Below are 19,540 nucleotides of genomic sequence, written 5' to 3' on the forward strand. Positions count from 1 at the left end.
CTGGGGGAGTCTGGAGGGGACCACATGGTGGAGTGGAGTGGCCATATGGATGGACTGGAGCCCATCTTGATGCTTTCCTCGTGCACAGCTGGTTCAGTATATATCCTCTAGTAGATGGCACCAGTGTCCTGTCCTCCCAAGTGACGAACATCCCTGAAATGGCACAGCCAACGATACAGGGTAGATGTGACAGTTGATCTTCATTGTTGTCTTTGGGGTTTTTTGGGTTTGTTGTTTTATTTATTTATTTTTTTTGAGACAGGGTTTCTCAGTGTAGCCCTGGCTGTTCTAGAACTCGCTCTATAGACCAGGTTGGCCTCGAACTCAGAGATCCGCCTGCCTCTGCCTCCCAAGTGCTGTCTGCCTTCCAAGTGCTGGTATCAAAGGCATGCGTCACTACCTGCCTGACTCTTGGTTTTTTTTTTTTTTTTTTTTGAAACATGGTGTCTCTGGGTACCCTTGGCTGTCCTGAAACTCACTCTATAGACCAGACTGGCCTCAAACTCAGTGATCTGCCTGCCTCTACTTCCTGAGTGCTGGGATTCAAGGTGTGTATTACCTCCACCTGGCTTTATTTAGATGTTTTATAAAATGTCTTACTATATAGACCAAGATGGGCTTGAACTCATAAGCTTCTGCCTCCTGAGTGCTGAGATTAAAGGTGTGTACCATCACACTTGGCTCCTCATTTTTTTTTTACTCTGTGTATGTGCATGTGTGTGTGTGTGTGAGAGAGAGAGAGAGAATATGATGTGTATATGGTATGTAGGAGTGAGTGTAAGTACGTGAATACCACAGTGTGCACATGGAGGCTAGAGGCCAGCTTTTAAAAGCTTGTTCTCCACCACTGCTGTGAATTCCAGGGAGCAAACTCACTATGTCAGGCTTGGGTGGCAAGTGCTTTTACCTGCTTAGCCATTGTGCTTGCCCATTAGAAGGATTTCTATTGGCTTCCAGGCCAGCATGTAGCTACAGAGTGAAACCTTGTTTTAAAACAATAGGGGCTGAGGATATAGCTCAGTGGTAGAGTGCCTGCCTAGCATGACAGGATGAGCTCCATCCCCAGCAAAAAACAGGGCATGGTGGTACATACCTTTATATGGTATGTATATTATGGTGGTACATACTATATATGGTATATATTATGGTGGTACATACCTTTATATGGTATGTATATTATGGTGGTACATACTATATATGGTATATATTATGGTGGTACATCTTTATATGGTATATATTATGGTGGTACATATCTATAATACCAGAACTTGAAAAGTGGAAGCAGGAAGAGCAGAAAGGGCTGGAAAGATGGCTTAGTGGTTAAAAACACTTGTTGCTCTTGTGAACCTGAGTTCAGTTCCCAGCACCCATATGGTAGCTCAACAGTGTCTGCAACTCCAGGAAAACAAGTGATATATTTTCACACACAGGCAGCAAAGCTCTAATAAATTAAAAAATTAAAAAAAAACTAACTTCAAGGTCATCATTTACCAAGGGAGTTCAAGGGCAGCTTCAGAATCCTAAGACCTTGTGGGGGCAGGGACACCACCTCACAGTTCCTCTGCATGGGTTAGTTATGTAAGGTACAGCTGAAGCCAGGCCAAACCTAGGAGATTGAGGGCAGCCAAAACAATTTATCAAGATCATATCTCAAAATTTAAAAGAACAGTTCCTCCTTCCTTGTAACCTCCCACTCTCAGGAGTTTTCATGTTTTTTTCCTTAATCTGTGTTCTCTCTGGAAAGAAAAATTCAATTTAAAAAATTAAAAAGGCTGGGTGTGGTGGCACACACCTTTAAATCCTAGCACTTGGGAGGCTGGGAGGCAGAAGCAGATCTCTGAGTTCGAGGCCGGCCTGGTCTACAAAGTTGAGTTCCAGGACAGCCAGGGCTGTTACACAGAGAAACCCTGTCTCGAAAAAAATAAGCAAATAAATAAAAACTGTGGTGTCGCATGCCTTTGATCCCAGCACTAGGGAGGCAGAGGCAGGTGACTGTCTGTAACCTCAGGGCCAGCCTGGTCTACGGAGCGAGTTCTAGGTGCTAAATAAACCCTATCTCAACCCCTCCAAAGAAGTTAATAAGGAGGACTTGTGAGTTCCTGTCTATGACCATGGGTCATCAACACTTGTCCAGCAGGAGGCCATCTGGGTGAGGGAGTCTGTTTACTGCCCACTAACTGCAGGGACTCCTGTAGTGACAGACACCTGAACTGCGAGGGCTCAGGACACTGACCTTCAGGGAGAGCCCTGGCAGGAATCCTGGTCTGCCTTAGAGTCCCACCCAGCAGATTCTCTGTCTCTTCTACCTGCTCATGTTTTGTTACTCCCAAGTCATCTCCCTTTGTTTTTTTTTGTTTGTTTGTTTGTTTTTTTTTTTTTGTTTTTTTTTGTTTTTTTTTTTTTTTGGTTTTTCGAGACAGGGTTTCTCTGTGGTTTTGGAGCCTGTCCTGGACTAGCTCTATAGACCAGGCTGGTCTCGAACTCACAGAGATCCGCCTGCCTCTGCCTCACGAGTGCTGGGATTAAAGGTGTGCGCCACCATCGCCCGGCCTCCCTTTGGGTTTTATTTTGATTTTTTCCCCCCAGTTTTTTGTTTCTTTTGTGAGATAGGGGTTTCCTATGTAAACTCATTTTGTAGTTTCAAATTCACAGTGATCCTCTGGTCAGCTCCCAAGTGCTGGAATTATAGGTGGACACCGCTATGCCCCACTCCCTCCCTCCCTGGACAGTCTTCTCTCTTCTATTTCCTGGACACTGGCTTTTTCTTTAACTCTTCAGTACATCTTTGAGGAAGTATTCCAGAATTCTGGGCTCATCTCTTCCATGAGAGTCTTGTGCTAAAAAAACCAAACCAAACCAAAAAACCCAACCAACCAACCAAAAACCCACCCTACCAATAACTAAACAAAACATATAAACCCAGCCCAACCTACTACTTCCCTCATCTGCCCTTATCACATAGATCTATCTAGAGCCCATAACTTCCTGAGCTCAGTTCCTCCTTTGGCTATGCCCTGAAATCCTGGTGGCAGGCAGAGATCCTTCCAAAATACACATTCTCTGATAAAACAGCAGCGGTGAGTGATTTGTTAGCAGAAGGCAGTTCCACCAATTCTGTCCTGAGTGGGGATAACCGTAACTCTCCCTTCCTCCTTTCATTTCTTTCTCTTTTAATTTAATTTTTTATTTACTATATATACAGTGTTCTGCCTTCACAACAGAAGAGGGCACCAGATTTTGTTACAGATGGTTGTGAACCTCCATGTGCTTTCTGGAACTTAAACTCAGGACCTCTGGAGGAGCATCCAGTGCTGTTAACCTCTGAGCCATCTGTCTCTGCCTCCCAAGTGCTGAGATTAAAGGCAAAGGCGTGTGCCACTACCACCACCCAGCCCTTAGCTGTTTCTTAAACATCTCGGTTCATACCAAGCCAAAGTTCCGGGTCTCAGTCTCCCACGTTGACATCACAACATGGAAACAACCTTTGCTCAGTGCCCTTCTGAGGGCAAAGCTGCCTGCTTCCTGCTGAGGAACCCACTGCTCTTGTGGTCCTGAGTCTGGGTCAGCTTTCCTGGAGACTGGTGATCTACCAGGATCTCAGCCTGCATCCTCCTGGTTACTGGGAATCACTAAGTTAGCAGAGTCCCCTGAATTCCCAGCCTGGATTAGAGCCCTGAGAGCAGACCTGGGACAGGTATCCTGACAGTTTTGTACTTAGGCTTTTCGTCTTCAAAATAATGATGATGGGGCTGGAGAGATGGCTTATTGGGTAAGAAGACTTGCAGCTGGGCAGTGGTGGTACACACCTTTTATCCTAGTACTCAGGAGGCATCTCTGTGAGTTTGAGTCTGGTCTACAGAGTGAGTTCCAGGACAGCCAGGGCTACACAATGAAACCTTGTGTCCAAAACAAAAACCCAACAAGCAGAAAAAGCACACTTGCTGTTCAAGCAGGAGGATACACGTTTGTAAAGAACTAAACTGAGCATGCCCATGTATACCTTTAATTCCAGTGCCAGCGGAAGAGGTAGAGACGGGATCACTGGGGCTTTCTAGTTGCCAGCATAGCCAAGATATGGTGAGGGCTAGATTCAGTGAGAGATGTTGTCCCAAGGGAATAAGGTGAAGAGCCAACGGGAAAGCCGTCTGACCCCTCTGGCTTCCAAAACCACACCCACATGTGTATGTGCCCGCAGCTCGCTCACAGTGTATGTGCCCATGGCTCACTCACCCACGTGTACGTGCCCATGGCTCACCCACATGTGTATGTACCCGCGGCTTGCTCGCCCACATGCGTATGTGACCACAGCTCACTCACATGTGTATGTGCCCGCAGTTCGCTCACCCACATGCGTATGTGCCCCCAGCTCGCTCACCCACATGTGTATGTACCCGACGCTCATCCACCTGTGTAAGTGCCCACAGCTTGCTTTCTTTCACTTTGAAGATAGGATAGGATGGAGACAATGGATTACCTCCTGAACAAAAATTTCCATAGCTGATAAGATTATTTCTTTTCTTAGAACTTTCTACGTAGACCAGGTTTGGGGCTAGAGGGCTGGCTTAGTGGTTAAGAACACTGGTTGTTTTTCCAGAGGCAGGGGTGGTGGTATTTGAATTCCAGAATCCACATAGCCAGGCGGTGGTGGCGCATGCCTTTAATCCCAGCACTCGGGAGGCAGAGGCAGGCGGATCTCTGGGAGTTCGAGGCCAGCCTGGTCTACAAGAGCTAGTTCCGGGACAGGCACCAAAGCTACAGAGAAACCCTGTCTCGAAAAAACCAAAAAACAAACAAAACAAAAAAAACAAAAACAGAATCCACATGGTAGTGAGCAATAACTCCATTTCATGAACTATGATACCCTCATCTGGCCATTGTGGGGGACTGCATAAATGTGTATACCCTGTCTCAAAATACCAAAAAATAAAGAAATTTTAAACATGTGGTGTATAGACAAATGTGTAGGCAAAATGCCTGTATACATAAACTAAAACCTTTTTGGGCTGGAGAGTTGGCTCAGTGGTTAGGAGCACTTGTTCTTTCAAAGGATCCAGGTATGACTCCCTGTACCCACATGGAAGTTTATCTCCTCCTTGGGCATCAGGTATGCATATGGTGCAAAGCAATCATACAATAATAAATAAATCAATAGGGCTGGAGAGATGGCTCAGTGGTTAAGAGCACTGGCTGCTCTTCCAGAGGTTCTGAGTTCAATTCCCAGCAACCACATGGTGGCTCACAGCCATCTGTAATGAGATCTGGCGCCCTCTTCTGCAGGCATACATAGAGGCAGAATGTTGTATACATAATAAATAAAATCTTTAAAAATAAATAAATAAAAATAAAGTTTTTTAAAGAGTTAAAGGTATCATTTCTCCTTTCTTCAAAAAATTATTTATTTATTTATTTATTTATTTATTTATTTATTTATTAATTATGTACGCAGTATTCTGCTTGCATGTTTGCCTGCAGGCCATAAGAGGGCACCAGATCTCATTACAGGTGGTTGTGAGCCACCATGTGGTTGCTGGGAATTGAATGCAGGACCTCTGGAAGAGCAGCCACTGCTCTTAACCTCTGAGCCATCTTTCCAGTCCTAGAATATGTTTGCTGCACTTTCCTTTGCTATGTTAAGATTCTTGTTATTCATGGGGGGAGGAGGTGTGTGTGGCACACGCCTTAAATCCCTGCAATTGGGAAATAGAGACAGGTGGATCTCTGAGTTTGAGGTCAGCCTGGTCTACAGAGTGAGTTCCAGGGCAGCCAAGGCTGCATAGAGAAACCCTGTCTCAAAATACAACACACATACACACACATATGTTAATTCATTTTTATCTCAATAAAATAAATTTACCAGGCCAGGCATAATGGCTCATGCCTTTAAACCTACCACTCAGAAGCAGGTACATCATGAATCTCTTGAGAATTTGAAGCCAACCTGGTCTAAATATTTAGGTGTTTTTTTTTTTTTTTTTTGAGACAGGTTTTCTCTACTGAAACTTGTTTTGTAGACCAGGCTGGCCCTGAACTCACTGAGATCTGCCTGCCTCTGCCTCCTAAGTGCTGGGATTAAAGGCGTGACCACTGCCTGGCATATTTAGTTATTTTTATTTTATGTGTATAAGTGTTTTTTTCTGCATATATGTCTCTGTATATATGCATATGCATATATGCATACCTGATGCCCAAGGAAGTGATAAACTTCCATGTGGGTAGAGGCCAGAAGAGGGCATCAGATCCCATGGAATTGGAGTTACAGCTGCTCCTTAGATGCCATGTGGATTCTGTGATTCATATCCCTGTCCTCCGGAAGAACAGACCCTGCACCATCTCTGTAAGCAGACTTTCCACTAGCCAGCTCCCAAATAATCATATGGAGACTTCTTATTAATTATGAAAGCTTGGCCGATAGCTTAGGCTTGTTTCCAGCTAGGTCTTCTAACTTAAATTAACCTATTTTTATTAATCTCTGTTCTACCACGTGGCGTTTACTCTGCCAACGAGTGATGGGATTAGAAGTGTACATCACCACCACCTGGAGCATCTTCTTAAGAATCACATTGGTTTACTTATGTGTTACTTACTTGTGTGTGTGCGTGCATGTGTGGGCCTGAGTGCCATGATGGGACAGCTGTGGGTGGTGGTTCTCTCCTTCTGTCACGTGGGTCCCAGGGACTGAATCCAGATCATCAGTCTAGGAGGGAAGTGATTTTACCTAATGAATCATCTGATAAATGGTATCTTAAAACAAGACTTACATTGTATTTGTGTGTATGTGTGTGAGCATTGTATATCTGTATTTATATTTGTGTTTATATGCTACAGGGTGCATGTGAAATTCAGAAGCCAACTTCTTCTTTGTTGGTCTGGGGGCTCAAACTCAGGTTCTTGGGCGTGTGGCAGGTAGCAAGTATCTCACTAGCCCAAGGACTGCTAACCCAAGAGGATTAATCCAACAAAATAGTTTCAAGAAGCTACTTAAGTATCATCTTATAAAAATAAAAGGAACCTGAAAAAAAACAAAAATATAAAAGGAACTTATATAAGAATGTTCAGAGCAACACTATTCATAATAGCCAAAAAGATATAAGAAAGTCGCAGGGTGCTGGTGGTTTACACATTTAATCCCAGCACTGGGGAGGCAGAGGCGGGCAGATCTCTGAGTTCAAGGTCAGCCTGGTCTACAATGAGAGTTCCAGGACAGCCAGGGCTGTTATACAGAGAAACCCTGTCTCAAAAAAAAAAAAAAAAAAAAAAAAAAGATATATGCAGGTCGAGTATGATGAATGAAATATAAATCCATTGTTTATACAATGTAATATTAGTACTTTTATTAATTATTTGAGACAGTCTCATGTGTGCCAAGTTGGTCTTGAATTCCCTATTTAGCCAAGGATGATTGTGAACTTCTGATCTTGCCTCCACTTCCCCCAAACGCTGGAATTAAAGGCCTGAGCTACTCTGCTTGTTTTTATGCAGTGTTAAGTATTGAAGCCAGCATATTGTGCATGGTAAGTGAGCCATCCACCAACTGAGCTACAGACTCAGTACAGGTTTTGAGGACAGAAATGTCCTGGAATTAAATCTGCATATTTACGGCACTGAGTTACAGGCCACTGTGAACTACAAAGTCCGACCCTGTTTCAAAACCTATCAACTAACCAACTTGGGACTAAATTTTGGGGATGAGTGTTCAACACTGTCGGTGTACTAAGTGTCACAAATGGTCATTTGTATGTGTACTTCTCAAAACCTAAAAACGAAATGAAAATAAAAGTCTCTGGAAAGGGGCATACGAACTGTCTCCCACTGGAGTTCTTGGGAATTCAACCCTGGTCCGAGCCCAGGATTCTGAACCCTAAAAAGTTCAGATTCTCCAGGCTGGAGAGATCACACGGTGGCTAAGAACGCACTGGCTCTAAGCCAGAGGACCTAGGTTCAATTCTCAACACCTACATGTAACTCCATCTGTAAATCTAGTTCCAGGAGATCAAACACCCTCCTCTGGCCTTCGCGGGCGCCAGGTATGACAAAATATCCATATACATTTAAAAAAGAGAGAGGGAGAGAGCGAGGGGGAGAGTTGGGATTCTTTAGTCCAAGGGTAGCTCACCCCCAGTTAGGTCCAGCCAACGGAACACAAGCCACGCCCATTTCCGCCCTCGACAAAGTCCCACTCCAGCCGCTCTGAGATCCCGGCTCGGCTTCCACAGCCACAACCCAAGGCCCCGCCCCCTTTGCCTGTCCGTCAAACTCATTCTGGTCCCGCCCCATGCCTGTACTCCACGCCGCCCTCGGTTCGGCCCGTTGTTATGACGACATGGTCGTAAATCCGCCATCTTCCTGCGGCGCGTTGCGACATGGAGGGCGCGATGGCAGTGCGGGTGACGGCCGCTCATACGGCAGAAGCCCGGGCCGAAGCCGGGCGTGAAGCGGGCGAGGGCGGGGTTGCGGCGGCGGCGGCGGCCTTGTCCTCCGGCGGCTTTCTTGGCCTCCCAGCGCCCTTCAGCGAGGAAGGTAACGAGGCTGCAGGAGCCTGGCGCGGCCCGGTTGCTGGCGGCTCTGCCGGGACTGCGAGGTGCAGACTCGCCATCTGCAAACCTTCACAACTCTCACGGGCTTCCCTGCGGGCCACCCCCAGCCTGCCGGGCCCGGATGCAGGGGTTCATAGGGCGCCCATTTCTCCAGCCCCCTGGAGTAGACCTAACAAACGTCGCTCGCACCTCTTCAGCGATCCCCAGCCCTAGCTCCAGCGTCTTCTCCTTTGCCGCTGGGGCCTTGCTTGGCCCGGGAGGAGCAGGAGACTGAGGGCGGGGCCGCAGGGCCCTGCCAGAAAGGGATCAGGGACCTGACGTGGGGCGGCGGCACCGCCCCACTGAGGACCTGGGTCTTCTCTCCGGGGTGGAGCAACGACTCCAGGAATGTGCAGCACACTCCGCCGTCTCGGCTTTTACCATTCCTTAACCCCGAAAGGCGAACTATTATTACCACTCTTCACTTCAGAGATGGGGATAATTGAGGTTCAAGGATTGTAAAATGGTTGGGTCACTCATCTCGTTCCTGTCAAGGATCAGATTGGCGCCCTTTAATTTCCCCTAGGAGGACGGGGAAGAGTTAAAAGCTTGTCTGTATGCCGAAGGCTGTGTTGGGTACACTGAGGATTACTTCTCTGGATACTGGTATCTTTCAGAGATGGTTCAGGTGTCTGCTCTGAGTTAGTTCCACCAAGCTGTAGATGCGACAGGAAGTGGCTTGGCAAGAAATACTGTCCTAAGGGTGTTCAGTCTCACTGTAATCGAGTTTCTTCCGTAATACCAGCTTGGAGAGGGGCTGTTATGGTCTCAGAGGGATCTCTTTAGAGATTCTGGGTTTGTTTGTTTGTTTGAGACAGGAGCTCACTACGTAGAGGCGTTGCTGTCCTGGGACTCATTACGTAGACCAGTCTGGCCTTGAACTCAGAGACCCTCTGCCTCCCCAGCGCTGGGTGGTCTTAACGGCATTTACCACCACACCTGGCTTATAGATTCTTGGCTTTGTTTATGGCAGTGGTTCTCAACCTACATAATGCTGCAACCTTTTAATACAGTTCCTTATGTTGTGGTGACCCCTACCATAAGATTATTTCCTTGGGCCGGGCGCACTTCTTTGATCGCAGCACTCGGAAGGCAGAGGCAGGCAGATCTCTGAATTCTGGTCTACAGAGGGAGTTCCAGGACAGCAGAGGCTACACAGAGGAGCCATCTCCAAAAACAAGCAAACAAATTATTTTGTTGCTACTTCACAATTGTAATTTTGCTACTGTTATGAATTGTAATATCTGATAGCTCACCACTAGAGCGGTGGCAACCCACATGTTGAGAACGACTCCGGTTATGGCCTTTTCTCATTGTGAGATGGGATAGGTGTGTCCTTTTCTGGTTCAGTGGCTATTTATTTATTCATTCATTCATTCATTCATTCGAGACAGGGTTTCCCTGTAGCCTTGGCTGTCCTGGAAGTCACTATGTAAGATCAGGTGGCCTCACAGAGATCCTACGGCCTTTGCCTCCCGAGCGCAGGAATAAAAGGCATGTGTCACCACTGCCTGGCCAGTAGCAATGTCTTGGTGCTGAGTCAAACTGTAAATAAGAGGGATAAGAGATGGTAGGAACTTCAGTGCTTGCTTTGTGACTGTGAGCTATGTGGAGGGCACCACCCTCTTTCAGGTGGCCTGTGTGCCTGTCATAGCTTGGGTTTGCCCTTTTATTTGATTGTTAATTTGTCATTGAGTTTACTCCTCCCTTGTACCAGGCTAGGTTTGGCTTTAATCTGGGACTGAGTGTAAGATAGTGGAAACTAGTAGATTGTTCTGGAAACTAGTCTGGTTGGTTCAGCTGAGTGACCTTGAACCTTAATAATTTTCTTAGGTTGGACTTAGTCATACCTTTCCCCAGGGTGCTGGAATGATTCGCTTAAATTCTTAGGTGCTGAGCTGAAAGGAAGGCTCAGTGTTAAGAGTCCTTGTTGCAGCTGGGTGGTGGTGACACACTTGTGGTGCACAGACATCCATGCAGGCCAAACACCCACACTTGAAGTAAGAATAAACAAATCTAAAAGAAAAAATGGCTGCTAGTGGTGGTGCACATCAGCACCAGGGAGGCAGAGGCAGGTGGATCTCTCCGAGTTCGAAGCCAGCCCAGTTTTAAATAGTGAGTTCCAGGACAGTCAGGGCTATGTGAAAGACCCTGTCTCAAAGAGAGACACACAGAGAGACAGAAGGAAAAAGAAAAACAATAGAAAAAGCAATTCTCACATGCTTATTATGTAACTCCTGCAGGTCCAGGAGTGGATGCAATGATGGTGAGGGATCCAGATGCAGTATCTGGGATGTGTAACTGCTTTGGACTGCTTTATCTTTGGAGTATACTCTAGAGCAGGGTTGGTACCCAGTGGGGACCAATGTTACATCATATAAGAGAGAAAAGTGGTCACGGTATGGATATATCTCACTGGTAAACGTTTGCTTAGCATGATCAAGGCTCATTTTCAGCACCATATACACAGATGTATAAAGTAGTGAGATTGATGGGTGACAGCTCCTGCTAGTTTTCAGAACCCGCCGTATTAGCCAGAGCTCTGTGGACGTCTACCTTCCCGCCCCTGCAGTGCTCAGATGGATATATGTAACTGATCAGCTTATTTATCCTTCTCAAGATGTGGAAATTGAGATGCTTCACAGGAAATCACCAGCAGTCCTAAATTTTGTTTTCTTTCAAATTCTGGGGTCTACTGCATGTTAGGCAAGTATTCTACTACTGAACTCTTCCCTAGCTCTCCAGTAATCTTAAATCTAGGTGCTCTGCTGTCCCCAAACTTGCTTAGGTGAGCTCCTATGTCTCCCAGCCTCTCTCCCCAGCTCTGTGGTGCAGAGACTTTGGATATCACAGCTTCAGTTTGTCCTTGCAGGATAAATTTGCGGTCAGGGTAACCTGTGCAAAATACTGGTCTCCCTAATAGGTCTTGCTTCTGTAGACCTCTCAAATATGAGGTTAGACCTTAGTGTTCCCCAGCCCTGGATGTACTCCAGGATATCCTCAGCAGCTTTGGGGTCAGTAGACAGATCAGCTCTGGTTTTGGTGCCATCTTTGGGTATCTCTTGTCTCAGCCTTGAAGGACGCGGGATGAGGCCCTGACTGCCTCCAGTCCCCCTGACATGAGACTCATTGCAGATGAGGATGACGTGCACAGATGCGGCCGCTGCCAGGTGGAGTTCACTGCCTTGGAGGACTTTGTCCAGCACAAGATTCAGAAGACCTGCCACCGGACCCCTCAAGAGGCCCTGCCTACCACCCCTCCTGCCACTGCACTGCTGGGCCAGGAGGTAAGCCCCTTCCACACTGCTCTAGTTTGGCTCATCTCCCAGAAGGAAGAGGAAACAGTATCTTGAGCACCCTGAACTTTATGTTTAGGTTTATGACATGTAACCAGTTAGAAGTCAGACATGGCTCTGGGTGAAGGAAGACCAAGTCGTACCACCATGAGTGGAGTGGTGCTTTGGATGACCTGGGGTAGCTCAACCTCAGCAGCCTACATAGATTGGGGGCAGGAATCCTTCCTTTCTTCTGTGTGAAGGGTATCTTAGTTTAAGAGATCATGGCAGCCTTATCTCCTGTCCTGTATACATCTTGAAGTAGGGCCTACTGGGTCTTGGGACCTATATAAAGTTAGCCCACTTGATTGAATCCCAGTGATGTCTGGGGATATACTGACATAGTCTTACTAAATGCTGTTATATAGACAGCATTCCCATGAGTCAGTGGGTAGAATTAAGAAGAGGCTATGGCCAGGCTTTGTAATACAGGTCTGTAATCCCAGCTGCAGGGGAAGCTAAGGCAGAAGGATTTGAAGTTCAAGGCCAGTTTGGGCTACAATATAAGTCTGAGGTTACCTTAGATGACTTAGACTAAAAATAACATTTTAAAGGAGGCTGGAGAGATGGCTCAGTGGTTAAGGGCACTTGTTGCTCTTGTAGAGGACTCGGGTTCAGTTCCTAGCACTTGTATGGTAGCTCATAACCATCTGTTCCTACAGTTCTGGAGATTCTGATGCCCTTTTCCTGACCTCTGTGGGTGCTAGGCATGCATGTGATATACATACATACATACATACAAACAAGCAAAACACTCAAAAACACTCATATACATAAAAATAATTACATCTTTTATATCTTTATTAATGGAAAGGCCTAGGAATATAGCTGAACTGTGGCTGGTGACCTCTTTTTACAGGGGTCGCCTAAGACCATCAGAAAACACAGATACTGGGTCTGGAGAGATGGCTCAGTGATTAAAAGCATTGCCTGCTCTTCCAAAGGTCCTGAGTTCAATTCCTGGCAACCACATGGTGGCTCACAACCACTTGTAATGAGATCTGGTGCCTCTTCTGGCCTGCAGACATACACACAGGCAGAATATTGTATACATAATAAATAAATAAATAAATATTTAAAAAAAAAGAAAGAAAAAAGAAAACATATTTACATTATGATTCATAACAATAACAAAATTACAGCCATGAAGTAGCAAGAACATAAATCATGGTTGGGGTCACACAACATGAGGGACTGTATTAAAGGCCCACTGCTCTAAGGAAACCTCAGTGGCCTCAGGCTATCAGCAGGGAGGGAATGGGGTCAGGTGACATTGGAAAGAAATTAACTTTTCAGCCTTGCACTCAGTACTTTCCCCTCACTGAGCACACTCCACGAAGGTCTGTCTGCAGCCCTGGGTCCTTCCTTCTGACACCTGGCTGGGCTGTGCATGGGCTCCTTCACTCCTACAGCTAGCACGGCTTCATGCCTTCTAGGAGTCCCTTGCTGTATATGCTCTTGATCTGTGTCCAGGCTATTGTGGTCAGCGGTATTAGTCTGACGGGACTGATCATGACTCGGCCCAGGCTGGGAGTCAGGCTTAGACCCATGTTCCTTCGAGAGAAGAAGAATTCCCCCCCCCCCCTTCCTGCAGTTTGTGGAAGTTTCCCAAGTTCCCCTCTTCCACAGAGGAAAGTTATCTGTAAATCTGGAATTCATTTGTCTTTTGACCCCATTGATAGGTGGTGCCAACTGCAGCGGAGGGAGGTCCAGAGGAGCCCATAACTGTGGCCCACATCGTGGTGGAGGCCACCTCTCTGGCAGCAGACATCAGCCATGCTCCTGACCTTGTTGGTAAGCTGGTTGTCCATGGGTCGCCCTCAGCTCTGAGTCATTGACTTGATTATAGTCAGGGCTGGAGGGTCTTCACTGTGCACATCCTCCAATCTCCCAAGAGCAAGGCCTGTCCTCTCTGCAGAGGGGCCCAAGCCTTGTGTGAGCCTGGACCTTCCTTACTGCCCTGGAGTATTGGGGGCATTTGGGAATGTTCAGTCTATGCACCACCATGAACTTCTCCCTCTTATGTGCTGTCGCAGGCTGTTTCTGGCCCTGTCCTCAGCATCTTCTCCACATCCCTGCCACCCCAATTCGACCTTCCTGCCCCTAGGCAGCCCCTATCAGTGTACACCACAAGGTCCCTTGTCCCAGCAGTTGCCTTTGTAGGATCAGTAGGTGAATAGGCTGTGGCAGATGTCTCGGCTGGCCCTGACTTGTTGCTTGACCTTGGTTTTCATCACTTTGCTTGTTTACACTGGCATGGATCCTTGCCCTGATTCTTGATGGGCTTTTATGAGCATATAACGCCAAGCCTCTTTGATGGATAATGCTTTCAATTTAAGTACTCACTGGTGTACAGTGGGAAGGCGGGCTACTAAGAAGCCCGAGCTGGGTCAAGTGCTCATTAATTGGAGACTGCTGGCTATGCAGGGAGCATTCAAAGGGCATTCTGGGCTTGAGCAGGTGAAGGAGCCAAGGAGTTCAGGAGAAGGATGAGTGGCAGAGTGTTCAAAAGGGTAATGGGGCTGAGTCCAGTGTGGTTGATGTTGGGACGGGAACGATCATTGCTCTGCAAGGACTAAGGGAAATGAGTGAACGGGCAGTTGGACAGGAAAGGATTGGGACTGTGGGTAGAACTTGACCTTGAGAAGCTATGAGAATCAATTGGGACAGGAAGAGGAAAGATCTGTTGACAAAGCCAACCCGGGGCTTGGGAAGGGAGCCTCTAAGTACATTACCCTTCCCAGTGAGGCACCTGGACACCTGTCTGGGTTTCCAATGCCTTTCTCAATGTTCCTGCAACAGGAAACTCACTCCTTGACAGTCAGACTTAGGAATGTTGTCATGGGGGGTGGGGCCCTGCTCCTGCCCTGGCACAGAGTTTAGTTTCTGTAGTGGGAGGTGTTATTTGGGAAAACAAGTTCACTGGGTTCTGTTGTATAACCAGGCTCTGCCAGCTGGGTCCTTTCCTGCCCACTCCCAGTATTCAAGCTTTTGTTTAGCACAGCAGTCCTTACTTCAGGGACCCTCTGCTTCTCCTGTACCTTTTGTAGGCACCCCAAGGGGAGAGGAGTCAGGGTCACCAGCATTTCTGGTGACCTGGGTAAGAAAAGGTGGTGAGGGCTGCGTGGAGTGGCTGTATCGGCACTAGGCTCTTGGCATCTGGCCTAGCAGATGAGTTTCCTCTTGGGCCAGTGCACCTGTACTCCTCACCCATCAGGCCTCTGTCCTTTGGGAGCACTGGGCTGGAGCACGGGTGAGAAATACCCTTAATTGTTTGAGTCATGGTGCTCACTCATTCTGTTTTGAGAGAACGGCTTGTCACAACAAGACCAGCTGGATGGGAGGGTTTCACAGCTCGTTCCCACTCACCGCTTTCATGAGGAGAAAATGTGAAGTGTGTTTATAGTATGGCTTTGCACACTGTCAGATTCCAAAGCATCCTGTGAGAAGTGCAGAAACCTGACTTCCTTTCTCTTGCTATCTCTCAGATGTACAGTTTCTTCAGTCACGTCTGGACAGGGATCGGGCAGCACCCAGATCTATCTTTTCTTTGTATTGGTGAAACTGGAGCCACCCAGCAGAAAAATGGAGGGAGCTGAACTAGAATGTTCACTGCCTATTTACCCGAGGATCTGGGTGTAAAACCCCGTGTCTCTTGCTTTAGGGATGGATATCTCCTCATGGAGAATGCCCACATTGGGGCCCTGAGCTACAGGCAGCTCTACTGACCCGAAGGTGGTCAGGCACATGTCAGGCTGCCTCTAATAGGTGCTGCATTGATTTCCCTCAGTGCAGACTGGATTCAGGCTCTAGGCCCTGGGGCTTGGGTGGTGTGTGGTCTAGACAGTTATGTGGCTTTCCTGTGGACTCCTGTGGAGGGATACCCACGGGCAGGGCCTATAGTAGTGATAGGTCTTGAGGCTTACGTTAACTTGCCTCTCCTCAGGAAGTGGGCACATCAAAGAGGTCATTGTGGCTGCCGAGGCAGAGCCAGGGGATGGCGAGATGGCAGAGGTTCCAGGCAGTCCTAACCATCAGGAACTTGGGCTTATTGGGGAGGGCGAGCAGGCCCAAGTCAAGCTGCTGGTGAACAAGGAAGGCCGCTACGTGTGCATGCTATGTCACAAGACCTTCAAAACGGTGAGCCCCTGGGGCCGAGGGCCCGTTGGCTCCCCTGCCTACTCCTGTCCAGTGAGGTTCCTTGAGCCTTACTGCCCCTCCCCCACAGGGCAGCATCCTCAAGGCCCACATGGTAACGCACAGCAGCCGCAAGGACCATGAGTGCAAGCTCTGTGGTGCTTCCTTTCGGACCAAGGGCTCGCTTATCCGGCACCACAGGCGGCACACTGGTAAGTGAAGTGGGGTCAGAGCTACACTAAGTAGCCTGTGGACAGGCTCTGGGGGCACCCTATAGCTGGCCTGTGTCTTTGGATGAAGAGACGGGGCTCCATGCCTTGTGTTCCCTAAACACAGGACACTGTCTGTGCCACACTGAGGGCTGATTGTCCTTTCACAGATGAGCGCCCTTATAAGTGTGCCAAGTGTGGGAAGAGCTTCAGGGAGTCAGGCGCGCTAACTAGGCACCTGAAGTCTCTTACTCCATGTACAGAGAAGATCCGCTTCAGCATGAGCAAGGACACAGTTGTGGGCAAAGAAGAAGTGCCTGCAGGTCAGCTTGGTGGGGAGGCAGCCTGAGTTCTTGGGACAGGTGTTGCCAAAATTGGCTGCCGGGCTCTTCAAGGACTCATTGAACTCTTCCTTAAAGGGTCCAGTGCCTCCACTGTGGGGACAGTTACATCATCAGTGACAGGAGACCCCATGGAGTCATCACCTGTGATTCACCTGGTGACAGATGCCAAGGGCACTGTCATCCATGAAGTCCATGTTCAGATGCAGGAGCTTCCACTAGGCATGAAGGCCCTTGCTCCTGAGGTAGGTGCTGCTCTGCCCTTTGATCACACAGTGCTAGGACTCAGAAACTGCCTGCAGCAGGTCCAGGAGTTACAGCTCACCCCACCCTGGGAGGCACATGGGTTGTGGGGAGAGCTCCTTAGATGGCGTGTGCAGGCAGGGAAGCTGCTGGGGTTTGAGGTGAAGGCCAGGGAGAATGAGCTGGAATTTAGTCAGGGAGAACAGGCAGCTGGCAGTGCACCATGGGGTTGCCATGTGGCGTGGGTGAGAATGGGTACCCTGTACCGGGCTTCCTGACAGGCCTCCGTCCTTCCTTCTTTCCCCCTACCTCCCTTATAGCCCCCAGACCCTGAGGAGCTCCCCTGTTCCAGCGAGAACAGCCGTGAGAATCTGCTTCATCAGGCCATGCAGAATTCTGGCATCGTCCTCGAGCGGGTTGCTGGGGAGGAGAGTACTCTGGAGCCAGCCCCTCCCTCTGAGTCCAGTCCCCAGTCCCTGGGAGAGGGACCCCCGGAACTGCCACTGCTGGAGGTGGAGCAGATAGAGACAGTAGGTTTCCATTACTGGCATGATCTTTCTGTGAGGTTGGCCCAGTGTCTGATTAGCATGCTGGGGGTGGGAGGGGCTGCCACCTCCTAATGCACTTTTTTTTTTCTTTTGAGACACAGTCTAATGTAACCCAGGGTGTCCCAAATTTACTATGGAGCCATTGTTGGCCTCAGTTTTTGATCCTCCTGCTTCTGCTGAATACTGGACTCGGGGACATGCACCACTGTGCCTGGCTTGAAAAGCGCATTGCTTTCTGCTGTGATTTTGTTCTCTGTTAATTTCTTTACCTAAGGCCATAAGGCCAAGAGAGAAGAGGGCTGGCTCTTGTGTTTGGCACCTTCGGAGTGTAGTTACAGGAGGTGCTAGTGGTTGGTCTCTGGTCCCCCAGCAGGTGGCCAGTGAAGCTTCAAAGGTGCCTAGGACCCACCCATGCCCTCAGTGCAGTGAGACTTTCCCAACAGCAGCCACCTTGGAGGCCCACAAGAGAGGTCATATAGGTGAGTAGCAGGGAGGTAGGCCTGTGGGCTGGCAACTGGTGGGCTTGTGGGTGGTGAAAATGGCCTAATGCTGAGTGTGGCTTCAGGGCCGAGGCCATTCACCTGCACACAGTGTGGCAAGGCCTTCCCCAAAGCCTACCTACTCAAGAAGCACCAGGAGGTGCACGTGCACGAGCGCCGCTTCCGCTGTGGAGACTGTGGGAAGCTTTATAAGACCATCGCTCATGTGCGGGGCCACCGACGTGTCCACTCAGACGAGAGGCCTTTCCCTTGTCCCCAGTGTGGCAAGCGTTACAAAACCAAGGTAAGCCTTTGGTCCTGCAATCCTTATGCTTGTACCCACCCTCCACTGTCTTAACTGGGGGTCTGGCTGTGTCCTGTCACCTTCTTCCCAGCCTAGACCTGGGGTGGGGGCTGTGGTTGAGGACAGGCTGTCATGGAAGGGTTTCCCTAGAATGCCCAGCAGGTGCACTTCCGGACACACCTAGAAGAGAAGCCCCACGTGTGCCAGTTCTGCAGCCGAGGCTTCCGGGAGAAGGGCTCACTGGTGCGGCATGTGAGGCACCACACAGGCGAGAAGCCTTTCAAATGCTACAAGTGTGGCCGTGGCTTCGCAGAGCACGGCACACTCAACCGGCACCTGCGCACCAAAGGTCTGAGCCACAGGTGGCAGGAGAGGGTGAGGGCTGGGGTCAGTTGTCCCTGACTGACTGAGCTGAGCTTCCCTGTGGGCAGGGGGTTGCCTGCTGGAAGTGGAGGAGTTGCTGGTATCTGAGGAGAGCCCCTCTGCGGCTGCCACTGTGCTGGCAGAAGACCCCCACACCGTGCTGGTGGAGTTCTCCTCGGTGGTGGCTGACACCCAGGAGTACATTATCGAGGTAGGTACAGGGCGGGGGGGGGGGCAGTGGGACTCGGGCCAGCCCAGGCTGACCTAATTGGCTTTCCAGGCTACTGCAGATGACACAGAGACCAGTGAAGCCACTGAGATCATCGAAGGCACCCAGACAGAGGTGAGGGTCTAGGGGAGGTAAGGGAGGGTCATCAGGCTGCTGAGCTGTCCCTCGAGCTGAACTGTGGTCCTTGCAGGTGGACAGTCACATCATGAAGGTGGTACAGCAGATTGTGCACCAGGCTGGTGCTGGGCACCAGATCATCGTGCAGAATGTGACCATGGACCAGGAGGCAGCACTGGGCTCAGAGGCAGCTGCTGCTGACACAATCACCATTGCCACTCCCGAGAGTCTCACTGAACAAGTGGCCATGACACTGGCTTCAGCAATCAGTGAGGGCACTGTGCTTACAGCCCGTGCAGGTCCAAACAGTACTGAACAGGCCACTGTGACAATGGTGTCATCAGAGGACATAGAGATCCTGGAGCATGGAGGAGAGCTGGTCATTGCTTCACCAGAGGGTCAACTTGAGGTGCAGACTGTCATCGTGTAGCTTGAAAGCCTCTGCTGTGGTGGAGTGAGGACCCCGAGTGCCTGCCCACACCTGCCCGCTCAGAAGACTGAAGTTCAGGCCCAGAGGAGCTGAGAGACTGTGGATATGCAGAGTTTTTGTTTGTTTTTTTGCTTTACAATAAAACATGAAAATCTGCAGCTTGTGATGTTAAGGTTGAGGCAGCCTCTGGCTGGCACCACTGCCTTCATAGGTACCCTCTAGCCACAAACTT

At 48.9% G+C, this 19,540-nt stretch overlaps 1 protein-coding gene across 2 annotated transcripts; it reads left to right on the plus strand.

Moving 5' to 3' along the window:
* Window positions 1–7,350: 7,350 nt before the first annotated feature.
* On the plus strand, window positions 7,351–19,466 carry E4f1 (E4F transcription factor 1). 2 transcript variants are annotated; one of them, XM_050121442.1, is made up of 14 exons: window positions 7,351–8,517; window positions 11,709–11,860; window positions 13,591–13,702; window positions 15,855–16,048; window positions 16,137–16,257; window positions 16,425–16,577; window positions 16,674–16,840; window positions 17,159–17,368; window positions 17,760–17,865; window positions 17,952–18,169; window positions 18,320–18,518; window positions 18,601–18,743; window positions 18,813–18,875; window positions 18,952–19,466. In XM_050121442.1, exons 1-14 carry the CDS (start codon window positions 8,361–8,363, stop codon window positions 19,306–19,308), a joined length of 2,352 nt encoding a protein of 783 aa, XP_049977399.1. In that variant the 5' UTR covers window positions 7,351–8,360; the 3' UTR covers window positions 19,309–19,466. The 2 variants fall into 2 exon arrangements, with proteins under 2 accessions (XP_049977399.1, XP_049977316.1); XM_050121359.1 differs by having other exon boundaries at window positions 7,353–8,517; window positions 17,757–17,865.
* Window positions 19,467–19,540: the final 74 nt, after the last annotated feature.

The sequence above is a fragment of the Alexandromys fortis genome, unplaced genomic scaffold, assembly GCF_014885135.2.
Source record: "Alexandromys fortis isolate MF-2015 unplaced genomic scaffold, M_Fortis_MF-2015_v1.1 scaffold_29, whole genome shotgun sequence".
NCBI lineage: Eukaryota > Metazoa > Chordata > Mammalia > Rodentia > Cricetidae > Alexandromys > Alexandromys fortis.

What these genes read in the sequence shown, in the direction of transcription:
- E4f1 (XM_050121359.1), top strand. Translation starts at nt 8,361, where the DNA reads ATGGAGGGCGCGATGGCAGTGCGGGTGACGGCCGCTCATACGGCAGAA. An exon ending in CTGCACTGCTGGGCCAGGAG is followed by an intron (nt 11,861 to 13,590) that starts GTAAGCCCCTTC and finishes CCCCATTGATAG; the next exon opens with GTGGTGCCAACTGCAGCGGA. An exon ending in TCGAAGGCACCCAGACAGAG is followed by an intron (nt 18,876 to 18,951) that starts GTGAGGGTCTAG and finishes TGGTCCTTGCAG; the next exon opens with GTGGACAGTCACATCATGAA.